The sequence below is a fragment of the Mesoplodon bidens genome (assembly GCF_964165515.1).
Source record: "Mesoplodon bidens genome assembly, chromosome: 11".
NCBI classification, from domain to species: Eukaryota; Metazoa; Chordata; class Mammalia; order Artiodactyla; family Ziphiidae; genus Mesoplodon; species Mesoplodon bidens.
The window spans coordinates 42,360,740-42,372,145 of NC_138167.1; the positions used below are offsets into that span (position 1 = coordinate 42,360,740).

Consider the following 11,406-nt stretch of genomic DNA (forward strand, 5'->3'; position numbering starts at 1 on the left):
CTCCATTCCTGTGACTGGGGGGAAGGAAGGGCAACCTGGACGCCTTTCCACTGGCCCCCATCAGCCATCAGAGACCAGAGGCCACAGCTGCTCCTCCAGCAGGGCTATGGTGAGCATGAGGCCGCCCCCCAGCAGCAGCCCCAGCCCCTGCAGTAGCACATTGAGCGTAGGGAGGGGCCCAGGTGGACGAAGCAGGGCTGGTAGCTGAAAGAAAATAACAACATCAGGATCCTGGCCCTGTCTCTGCTCCTAAAACAGGAGAGGGAGATGTCAGCAGCTCTCCCCCACCCAAGCTCTTCCACACCCCCGTTTCTCAGACATAGTCCAGCCACCCTTCTGGGGGGCCACAGGGGGAAGCAGAGGGACTGATACTTCCCTCTCCTCTACACCCACCCCACTTCCCTTGGTTTCTCCGCACTACCCCACACCTCACCATGTCCACAAGGGCCACGTAGAGGAAGACCCCGGCAGTGACCCCAAACACCCAGGGAGTGAGAGGGACAGGGCCCAAACTGAGCCCCACCCCCAGGGCTGCACCCCCTAGTCCCAGGGCTCCAGACACCAGGCTCAGCAGCAGCAGCCGCCGGAAGGGCAGCCCTGCCTGGAGCAGCATCGCGAAGTCACCTGTGGGGAGAGAGGACAGGGTAGGAGGGAGTACGCCAGGGCTGCCCCTCACCCATGTCACCGCCAGCCTCCAAGTTCCACCCCTTGGAGGTCTCTCCTTTCTGGAGTCGACCCCACTCCACTCCTGCCATTCCTACCCAGTTCGTGGGGCAGCTCGTGGCAGAAGACTGCTACTGTGGTGCTGAGGCCACTGGAGAAGCCATCAGAGAAGGCAGCGCCTGGGTGGGCAGGATGGGAGGTGGTCAGTCTGGAAGAAAGCTCTCCCCAGAGGAGGCTGGGGCCCGCATTCCCTCTGTGATCCTCCCATTCCCCGCCCCGCCCCCCTCCGCTTCCTGGTAGCTCTCTCCCTGCCCCATCCAGTAACTAGGAGGCCTACCCTCTCCCTCCCTCCCTCCCCCCTCACACCTATGGCCAGCCCATCAGTGAGGTTGTGCAGACCATCCCCCAGGAGGACCATCCACGTGATATTGGTGCCACCGCCACCCTGACATCCATGACTGTGGCCTTGGCACCCAGGTGGGGCCAGGACTGCTGGGGGCTGGCTGTCCTGCTCCCTCTGGCCCTGAGCCCCTGGCTCTGTGGGAAGGAGGAAAAGAGCAGTGTCGGTGGCTGCGAGTGAGAGCTGAGAGCCAGCGCCCGCTCTTCATGTCCTCCTCCGGTCACCTGGAACTGCCTGCAGGGGACGAAGCGCCATCCCACTGCCATCCTCCGGGTCCAGGTTTGGAGTTCTGAGATCCTTTCTTTTTTGCCGGCAGCATCTCTGAAATGGCAGAGGGTGTCCCTCCTGAGGGAGGGGGCAGCAGAGCTGGGGGCTGAGGAGCGGCCAGGCTGCCGGCAGGGAAAGTGAACACCTGGTCCCCCCTCTGCCACTTGGGGATGTTCTCTGGCCTCTGCTCTCTTCCCAGGCTGGCACCTCTCTGTTTCTTGTTGACTTGAACTCAGGAGAGGAGGCCGTTGGGCCGGAAGTCCTGGGTCTATGCTGAGGAGCCCCAACCCACTCCCTGTTAGCTGTCAGGTCCTGCACAGTCAGACAAACGTCAGAGCCAGGAGCGCACTTGGCCCCTCACCTCCTGGCTTGAGTGGCCAGTTGTTGGCTAGGGCTCTGTTCTCGGCAGGAAGAGGACAAAAGGGTGTCACTCACTGGCTTGAGCCCTCGGCGCCGCAAAAGCCCTAGCATGTTCTCCAGGACGAAGAGAAGAAAGAGACCGCCAAGCACCGACAGTCCTGGTCCCAGGTCCTCCTCTGGCTGCCCACCAGGTCCAGCATGCTGCCCTCCTTGCGCCTGACAGAGAGGCGGTCAGGGCAGACTCTGGAAGCCCCTGCACCCGACAGCATCCCCCTCCTGAGATGGCGGAGAGAGGTGGTGAGCCTTCACTCATACGCTCTACTAGAAGGCAGCTGTGGGCTGAAGCTGGGGTGGGAGAGAGGATGTCCTATGACTGGGAACACACTGGCTCCATGGAGGCTCTCCACCCCTGGGGCAGGGGGACAGGAAAGGGGCTTCACGTACATGTGGCAGCAGGTGTAGCAGGGCGTCCCCACAAAGAGTGCCCACGGCCAGGGCCCCCAGAAAGCCCAGCAGGGGCTGCAACAGATGAGGTCCCAGGAGCCGCAGCAGCAGCAAGGAGAGGGGAGCAGGCAGGCTGAGCAGCAGGACTGCCAGGGCACTATGAACCAGGGCTGGGGAGAATCAGGGGCTGAAGTTAGGCATGGCTGAAAGGGAGGCCTTAAAGGAAATGCTGCAAGGGGAGGAGGGACCCCAACGAACCCCCTTCCTTGGCTTGGGCCCCACTCCCTACAGGATTCAGGTGCCCCACCACTTGCTCTCCCCCACTGACCAGATAGCAGATCCCGTTGGGGGGTTGGAGCTGGGGCCCGGATGCAGACACGGCTGTCAATCTGATAAAGCAGGGCTGGACACAGCAGAGCAAACTGATGAGGGGTCAGAGGAGCAGCAGGGCTCAAGCCAAAATTGACCAGCAGCTGGGAGCCATTCAGACACTAGGGAAGTGGAGTTGGAGGTCACACATTGGGGAATTGCTGAGAACTGTGACTCGGACCTTTAATGTCTGCCCTTCCATTGCATGGGCTCCTGGGTCTCTCCCAGGGTCCCCTTTGCCCACACTGGCAGGTGCATCAGGGACTCGGGACAGTTAGGTATAACCAGTGTGTGTTCATTATTAGTGAATATTCAAACCAATGCAAATATTCAGTTCAGTACAGACTGGGCGCTAGTGAACATCGCCATCATCTCCCTCCCTCCCAAGCCCCTGACATCTCACTGATTTGGTGATGGAATTGGTTGGACAACTAGAGCCCTCCACTGCAGAATCTTAGAAGGGAAAAGAACCTAAAATGCCATCCAACCGTCCTCTCAGCAGCCCTGTCACTTGTTCAACCAGCCTTGGCTTGAATGCTTCCTGGGATGGGGTGCTCACCTCACCAGGCCTGTTTCAGGTTGGCTTTGGCTGCCCTCTGGTGTACATGGAACCAGTTCACCGACTTTCTGGATGAAGACAGCCATCTACCGCCTGCAGGCCGCATTCTCCAGATAACCAGCCCCAGAGGCTACCCTGGGCTGCTTCTCTGAATTCTCTGCTTTGCCAAGTGTGGCCCCTAAACCAAGTCTTGGAGCTTGGGGTATGGGTTTATCTACTCTGAGGCCAGAGGGGACATATTTCACTACTGGAATAACATACCCTAAGATCACACCTGGATTTTTTTCTAAGTAACCATTTTAAATGACTGACTTTTTAAACATTTCAGGCCATCTAAATCCCATGGCTCCTTTCCCCTCGCTACAGATCATCAGACTCACATCCTCATTCAGATGGTCAGCCAGTGAATGGTCCAGCAGCAGAAGCCTGTGAAAGAGGCCCAGGCCCGATGGGGCTGGCCCATGGGGTGGTGCTGGGGCCTCGGTCTCCTCCAGGTCACCCCGCCCAGACGGGTGCAGAGGCAGCCCTGCCCAGACGTCCACACTCAGCTCGGGGTCCTGGGGCCTAGAGTGGATGGATAGCAAAGTCAGACTTACTCATGTTCTCTCAGAAAGGGGCCTTGAAAGGATATAACGAGTCAGGTTCTGAAAAATCGGTAATTCCAGGAATCTGATTTTAGGAAGCCAGAGCCAGAGGGGACTGATCCAAGTACTGAGAAGAGCTGGGGTGTGACGTTTTGGGGCGGGGAGAGGGGTTAATACCTGTGCGTGGAATTGTCTCCAGCTGGGGGTGGAGCCCGACCAGCTGGAGGCCCAGCTGGAGGCCCGTGGTGTCCCAGGTGGAGGGCCTGAACTCGGCCTAGCCCCAGGCTGTGGAGAAGCCTCGCTAGGCCCCCTGCAGTCAGCGTCCCATTCTCCCCATACAGGCCAAACAGCTGGGCCAGGTAATGGTTCTGCTCCTGCTCAGCAGGGCCCAGGTAGGGGGCTGAGCCCCCTACCCAGCCCAAGGCCACCCACACACACAGGCCAGCCAGCAGATGACTCACTGGGGGCCCCATTATTGGGGGGACAGGGTTAGAGGCTCTGGTTCCAGCTTCTACTCCCCCAGGAACATCCTGAGGACCGTGCCCTGGAAGAACAAGGAGGAGGGGCTGGGGTTCCTGCCCTGCTGTCCAGCCCAGGGCCTGGGGAGCCTGCACCCCTCACACCACCCCCTCCTCGAATGCTGCAGCGGCAGCCTCTTTCCTTCCTCCCCACTGCCTCCTTCTGAGCAGCCTCTTGCTTCCCAGTTCCTAGAGCACGTTCCCTGAACCAGAACACTCCCCTCACCTGATCCAGAACTGACCTGTCACTGTCCCTCCCCTATCCCCCAGACCCCACCCCTCAACCTCACCCCACCTCTCTATCCCCCCTCAATCCCCAGGGCCTCACCCCCACTGGCAGTGTGAGAGCCGTCACCTCAGGTCCCCATGAGGCCTCGCTGTGGACACTTAGAGGTTCCTGGGTCGTGGAGGGGAGCCAGACTCAGCCTCCAGCTGCCCAGGTAGATCGGAGGCCATGTCAGATAGAGGGCTGGGATGGACAAGCCCCCCTCCTAGCCCACCTGCCTGAGGGTGGGGCCAGGGAGGTGCCAGTGTGAGAAGGCTTACATCAGAGAGGAGTTAATGGTTCACTGGTCTCTGGGGTGGGGGTCAAAGGTCAGTCTTGGCTGGGCCCCTGAGTAGGGAGGGGCCACCCTCTGCCCCTGGAAAAGCCACATGGCCAAGGAGAACCAGGGCCTGGGCTTTTCTTCTAAATAATTTACACCCCAACCCAGGTGGTACCCTCTGAGCCTCTCCCTGCCTATACTCCCACCTCACCTACCTTACATATGGCATCGGGCTTCATTCATCTCCAACCCCCATCCCCACATTCCCTGGGAAAGTTGGACCCAGGTGTCCCTAAGCTGGAGAGGAGGGTAAAGAGGCAGATAAGTGGCAACCCCAGATGCATGGGGAAGAAATTGTTTTTAGCACTTCCTCATCCCAGAAGAGTAAGAGCCAGAACTCTGGGAATCTATGACCACAAGAGGGGACGCTCTGGTGGGAAGAGAAAAAGAGTATCTGGGCCTCCTCAGATGTCTGACCTGGCTTAAGGTTGGGGAGCACAGTCTGACTGGGGTGACTGGTCCAGGGGGTCGAGGTCAGTGTTACCTGACAGCAGGAAACAGGAAGGACGCCCAGAGGAAGGGGGACACAGTCTTCTTGGCTCCAGCTGTGGGGGGTAGGCAGGCTGGCGGACAAGGGTCACCGGCAGGGAGGGGGCAGGGGAGGGGCACTACCTTAAAGGGGCAGGCCTCCTTTGCCCAGGCCTTGCCTGTAACCTATCTCCCCTCCACCTCCTAGGGACACCCCACTCTCCCAAATGCCCAGCTGCCGACCTCTTCATTTTCCCACAAAGAGCAAAGGAGTCCAGTACAGAGTGGTAACATTTATTAGGAAGGAGGGATTCAATTAAACTTCCACATCACACACCCAAGAAACAGACTGTAACCGTCGTTTCTAAAGAGGAAAGAGGGGAGGCAGCGGGCCCGGACTCCCAGGGGACAGGCCGCTTCAGCTGACGAGGGGACTATGGGCTGAGGGTGGATAAGGCCACCGCTCACCACCCCTCCAGTGAAGTTTAGTGGCTAAAATACTCCTACACACCCCCTTCCCCCCAAAGCCAGCAGCCCAGTAGAAAGCTGTGTTCTCTAGCAGAAACCTGGGTTGTGGCTGGTGGCAGGGAGGAAGAATGTCTTGCTATCTCTTGCTGCTCCTCCGGGTTTCTTTGCCATTACTGACAGGGCTGCTGGAGGGGCCAGGAGGGCCGGCAGGCGTGTGGTTGGGCTGGCTTCGGGTAATTCGGGGGGTGGGGGGGTGGGGGGGAGTGTGAGGTGGGTGTGGGCCACCACCAGGACCTGGTGGGGTGCTCAGTCCATTCCCATTCTGGCTCTCAGAGGCTAGTTGTGGGAGAAGGGGAAGAAAAACCGGAATTAGAGAACTAAGGTAGGCAGGCATCCATCCCCAAGGCCTCCCTCCAACCCCAGCAGGCAGCACAGTCTCCACCAAGCACAACTGCACATTGATGCTGTGGGACCAAGTGCAAAGAATGTGAGTTGTAGGAATGGGGCCCCAGAGAAGATGCAATCATCATTTTGGCAGTTGCTACATGAACTGTCGTATGATATTTTTTCTTTCTTTTTTTTGTAATTGTTTTTTTTTTTGGCTGCGCCATGCAGCTTTTAAAATCTTAGTTCCCCAAACCAGAGATTGAACCTGGGCCCTCGGCCGTGAAAGTGTGGAGTCCTGACCACTGGACTGTGGGGAATTCCTGATATTTTTTTTTCTCTTTTATCCACCTCTGTATCATTAGGAGTCAGATCTAGAATTAGCTGTTTAGTTCTAGGCTCAAGGACCACCGACAAAAGATCCCTTGACCAAAAGTGACTGTAAGACTGGAGAAGCATTGGAAAAGGAAGGGCCTGAAGTTTCTATCTCAAAATGTAAGAAGGATCTTAAAAGAAAGAAAGAAAGAAAAAAGTGTGGTGGTTTGTATCACAATGATACATGTTCACTTGGGAAAATAGAAATAAGAATAAGCAAAAAAACTACTATACATACTCTCACAGAGTAAGCAAAAAAACTATTATACATACTCTCACGCCCCCAAAATAATAGACAACATTTTTGTGTATATTTTCAGTGTTTGATGGTTTCCTTGAACTACCTTAGCTGTGCAAATCATTATCACCACACTTACCACAGTGTGTTACAACTGTTGTCTGTGGGACTATTTCCTTCATGGACTGCAAGCTCCTCAAGGCAAGTGCTATGTTTTTTCTTTGGCATTCCTCATCTATAAATGCTTGTTAAATGAAGGCAGAGGCCTGCCTCTCACATACATAGGGCGTCATGAACCCTAACCATATCCCTGCTGAATCCTTCTGCTCCATCAGACTAAGATATCTGCAGCCAAAATGGAAGAATAAAGCCCTTTCCTTAATTCACAGAAAAAATGAGGAGTATGTAGAAAGTCATCATTTTTATGCCACATGTTTTTTTTAAAGCCTTCTGTACCTGTTAGCAGATGACAAAGCGAATAAACATCTGGCAAATGAATATTAGGGACAAACAGGCTTAAGTGTACCTTATTTAAAATATTTTTATAAATTATGGAGTTATGGAGACCTGAGAATACGTAATAGTCATATTTTCAGTTGAAAACATGGATGCTACTTTTTTGTGGTGGAATTAAATGTTGTTATTTCACGGTGTTTCTAAAAAACACCGTGACCCTGAGTGGTTCTGACACAGACAATTTTGGAAACCATGGTAACTGGGGATGCAGACACAGACTGAGGAAGGGCAGAGGAAGCCTGAAGCCTAGTGTCACAGGGAGAAAAGTAAGGCATGGATCAGAGGCAAGAGAGAGACAAACACCCAGGAGTGGTAGGGTCAGCTGCGAGATGACCCAGAAGGAGAAAAGAGCAATAAAAACCAGGTTCCTAAGGAGAAGCCAGGAGACGAAGGAAATGATGTTGGTGAGTGATTCTAATCAAAAGCTGATGATCTGCAGTAAGCCAAATTCCTCAAGAGACCAAAAGCAGGGGCTTCTGAGTTGGAAGAACCATAATCCTGAGGGCCAAGGCCTAGAAGCAGGGCCTTTAGTTTTCAAGAAAGTGGCAACCCTAAAGGGGAACTATTTAGTGCTTAAAGTTGTGCAGTGTGGATTCCATGCTGAGTCTTGTAAGTAACAGTGTATCAGAGCTGATAATGAATCAAAATAGGCAAGGGGAAAAAAAGCAAGCTTCTGCCAGAGAAGAAGCAGAGAGGAACAAGCTAGAATGAAAGAGGGCAGTCTTTGTGGAGAAACTGCTCTCATTTTTGCCTTTGAGTGGCAGTGGCAAAAGGGAGCTCTATCAGTGATAGAAACATGGCCCCAAATCTTTTCACCCCAGGGACCTGCAAAAGAACTGAGAAGAGAGATTTGGAAAAGGGATGAGGGCAATGCATCTTTCCAGGCTGGGGAGATTAGAACTAGGAGGACCAGTGGATGGAAGGAACAGGTTTACCTGGAGAAGTGGCAGGGGGTCCGGTGGTAGGCTGGGGAGCCGTAGGGCTGCTGTCGTTCTGCACCTGAAGGCACAAATGACACATTCAGACCTCACTCCCTACCGTGCTTCTTGGCCTGACCTGCCCTCCTTCCGCACAGCACAGCCATGGGACTCACCGTCTTGCTGGGTGCCTGCTGGGCGCTGTATTCTGGATTTGGCTCACTGAAGTTAGGAACCTCAGAATAAACCATACAGAATCTGCAAGGGGAGAAAGTGGCAAAGCCTCAGGCCCAACCTCTGGGCTACTCTGGAAACCTCAGAAAGGTCCAGGTACAGGACAGGGAATGCACACCCTTATGCTGTCTCCTTGCAAACCTCAAACTTCTCTCCTTGGCCTGGTGCTTCTACATCCCCAGCTCCAAGACAGCACTTACTCTCCAATCTTCTGAAGATCACCCCCACGGCCAGTGTACAATGTCAGACAACCTTTGAACACTGAAGCGTACCTGTGGGGTCACAAAAAGCAGGATTCAGAGTTACAGGGACTGTTAATCCCCCCCCCCCGCCCCGTTACTGCCCTTGAATAGCCAGAAGTCACCTGATGGCTTACCCTTTGGTGAGCCGGATAATATCCCCAGGCTGGATCAGGTTGCCCACGTCGTCCCAGACGGAGATATTGATGCTGCCAGTTTTGTCTGCCACTTTGCAGGTCCGAACCTCGTGCCCGTCCTTTGTCTTGGTCACTCGGCCTGGAGGGAACAGAACAATGGGGTTGGGGGGTGGATGGTCAAATAAATGGGGGTGGTGGTGATCAGAGGGATGAGGTCTAGATATTGGTGGAGTGAGGAAAAAGGTGTACAAACAGGGCAAAGTCAAATCCCTGGGGCAGGTGAGGGAGGGCCCAGCACCATGGAGAGAGCCCTGAGTGGGAAGAGGCCCAAGAGGCACTGGAGGCTTGGATCTGGCAAGAGTTCCATCCATCTACCCTACACTGCAACTCTCCGGGTGGGGGCGAGGAGAGAGACCGGGCGTGAGCAGTCCTGTGGTGCGCCCTGCCATGCTGGGTGCAAGTTAAGAACGGAGGTGATGTTTCCCCCCTCCTGGCCCCCAACCCCGAGAATGAGCGCAGGGGGCCCACCGCGCCAGCAGAGCCACCTGTCTCCAGCACAATGAAGATGAGGTTCAGGTTCTTGAGCCCGGGCTTGATATCCTTCACGAAGGTCTCCGTCGTCATGCTGCCCGAGCCTCAGCACCCCACTAGAAGGGGGGAAAGGGGACGAAGGCTCAACGCTTGGAGCCTTTGCCCCCATGTCCACTTCGCAAGGCCTACCTATCACACTAGGCTGGGGTCAGGCAGCCTCCAACCCTCTAACTCTTCTAAAACGGTAGAAACGAACTTCCCCAGGGGCTTCCAACTTCAAGATCAGAATTCGGGGGGTCTCTGGATCGACTGCTTCTGGGCTGGAAGCCCCCCTCCCGGGATGCTCTTTCAGTATCAAGCCCCGAAGTAGGGAAGCCGACGGAGACGGGGGCAGGGAACCTGGTGCGGAGCCAAGGAATGGAATCTCACTCGCCAAACCCTCCCGAACCCTCATCTGGACAACCGGGGACTCGGTGCATCCTCTCCCCGACCCGCAGCCCACTACCCACCCAGCCAGCCCGCCGTACAGTGCACGCCACTGAGCCGCCCGCAGGGGGAGCCAAAGGCCCCGCCGCCGCCGGATGTGGACCAATGGAACGCTGGAGAGCGAACATTCCCGGAAGTTTCCCCCGGCGGGCCTCCTCCAGCCAATCAGCACCGCCCCGGCCCCCCACCACCACCGGCGTCCCGCCTCCAGTCCCCACCCGGCCAATCGCGATCCGAGATTAACGCGCCGCGAAGCGGGTGGGATTTAAGGTATTAAAGGAGCCCGGGAAAGGGTTGGCTGCGCAAGAAAACACGTAGACCACCAGGGGGCGTCTCAGGTACCAATTTTCCTCCACTTGACTAGGAGAATGCACTAAGATTTGTTTCTCCTAGACGTGACCCAGTGGAAAAAGGACCAAAGGTTTTTGGAATCCGGCGGACAGAAGTATGAAACCCGGCTCATCACTTCTTTTCTTGACAGTTCTTCAGTATGTGATCCCATTTTGCAGACGAGAAAACGAAGTTATATAACAAGCTGTGTCTAGCACACAGCAGGCAGTTTCCTCCTCTTCTCCAACTGCTTTAACTCTCATCTTTATTCCTGATTTGGGGTCCTCGACTTTAATGCACTATCCAGCTTGGTCAAGATCTCTGGAAAACGCAGCACTCACAGTAGAGACAGACAACAGGCCGACTCACCCCCTCCCCCTTTGGAAGTAATGGAATCTGGGGCACCGAAAGCAACATTTGCATTAGACTCTCACAGTTTGAAAGGCACCTACCTGTTCCTAATGCACTTATCTCACTAGATCTCAGGGTCCCCTCAGAGACTGAAAAGAGGCCCGAACCTTTAGTTCCCTTTGAGACTTGTTACATAGTCAACAAAAAGCAGCTAGCTCTGTAATGTTGCCTATAGACCAATTATATATAAACAATATACGTACATGTGCATTACCATTTGCTTAGCGAATATCCATACCAAATACTGCTTACTATCAGATTAGCCTAAGAGGCCATGTAATTGTAATGCCTTGGTTTGCTTAATCAATCCCTTACCTTCTCCTAGAGGGCTTTAGGCTCCACCTTGACTTTCCTCGGAGCTCAAGTTCTCTCCCGCCCACACCCCCAGCCATGGTGCTGTACCCTAAGGAAATCAAACCACAACCCGGGAAGAGGGACATTTTATCTCCCTCCTCTCCCCTTAGGTGTTTCAGGGAACTGTACAAGTGTTTGGAAGGCCGACTTAAAGACGTCAGGAGTGCGACTGGGAGAGAGGCGGGCAACCCTAGATCAAAGTTGTCCGGTCAGACACTCCCCCATTCCCCACCCCGTGGTCGCCTTGTTGACTATATATCCACTCCCATGACCATGAGTCATAAGATCGGGAGGCTCCGGGATGCTGACCACGGCTCTGGAAACGGGAGAGGGACCGGGGAGACGGCAGGTCACTGCAGGCCAGCCTCCTAGAGACGATCTCGCAGCAAACCGCATCAGCTTTAGGGCACGAACACGTGTACCCCTCCAAAGCGAAGTCTCGCGCTCCGGGAGAGTCGGCCTCCAGCTCTGCCGCTGACGCTCACGCTGGGAAGAACATAGAGCTCTCCCTCCCAAATGGCTATCTAGTTCTCGCTGGGACCATAAAGA

The 11,406-nt window shown here is 55.0% G+C and overlaps 2 protein-coding genes across 8 annotated transcripts; both read right to left on the reverse strand.

Annotated features, from left to right (window-relative positions):
• Positions 1–60: 60 nt before the first annotated feature.
• On the reverse strand, positions 61–4,640 carry SLC39A5 (solute carrier family 39 member 5; the record flags this gene model as incomplete). Of its 2 annotated transcripts, none has more annotated exons than XM_081248221.1 (11): positions 4,493–4,640; positions 3,824–4,190; positions 3,443–3,626; positions 2,463–2,625; positions 2,135–2,304; positions 1,766–1,906; positions 1,288–1,384; positions 1,063–1,200; positions 762–842; positions 434–624; positions 61–204 (listed from the first exon to the last, which is right to left on the reverse strand). In XM_081248221.1, the coding sequence occupies exons 2-11, from the start codon at positions 4,117–4,119 to the stop codon at positions 61–63; spliced, it is 1,605 nt and encodes a 534-aa protein (XP_081104347.1). In that variant the 5' UTR covers positions 4,120–4,190; positions 4,493–4,640. The 2 variants fall into 2 exon arrangements, with proteins under 2 accessions (XP_081104347.1, XP_081104346.1); XM_081248220.1 differs by having other exon boundaries at positions 1,030–1,200.
• An 878-nt stretch (positions 4,641–5,518) lies between these two features.
• On the reverse strand, positions 5,519–11,374 carry NABP2 (nucleic acid binding protein 2). 6 transcript variants are annotated; one of them, XM_081247994.1, is made up of 7 exons: positions 11,167–11,374; positions 9,291–9,392; positions 8,746–8,884; positions 8,570–8,641; positions 8,312–8,393; positions 8,154–8,217; positions 5,519–6,041 (listed from the first exon to the last, which is right to left on the reverse strand). In XM_081247994.1, exons 2-7 carry the CDS (start codon positions 9,367–9,369, stop codon positions 5,842–5,844), a joined length of 636 nt encoding a protein of 211 aa, XP_081104120.1. In that variant the 5' UTR covers positions 9,370–9,392; positions 11,167–11,374; the 3' UTR covers positions 5,519–5,841. The 6 variants fall into 6 exon arrangements, with proteins under 6 accessions (XP_081104120.1, XP_081104122.1, XP_081104121.1 ...); XM_081247996.1 differs by lacking the exon at positions 11,167–11,374 and adding an exon at positions 10,819–11,070; XM_081247995.1 differs by lacking the exon at positions 11,167–11,374 and adding an exon at positions 9,804–9,888.
• Positions 11,375–11,406: the final 32 nt, after the last annotated feature.

Coding starts and splice junctions, on each gene's coding strand:
- NABP2 (XM_081247994.1), bottom strand. CDS start 9,369: ATGACGACGGAGACCTTCGTGAAGGATATCAAGCCCGGGCTCAAGAAC. Junction 8,885..9,290: donor CTTCATTGTGCTGGAGACAG/GTGGCTCTGCTG, acceptor TGTTCCCTCCAG/GCCGAGTGACCAAGACAAAG. Junction 6,042..8,153: donor ACCCCCTGCCACTTCTCCAG/GTAAACCTGTTC, acceptor TCCCACAACTAG/CCTCTGAGAGCCAGAATGGG.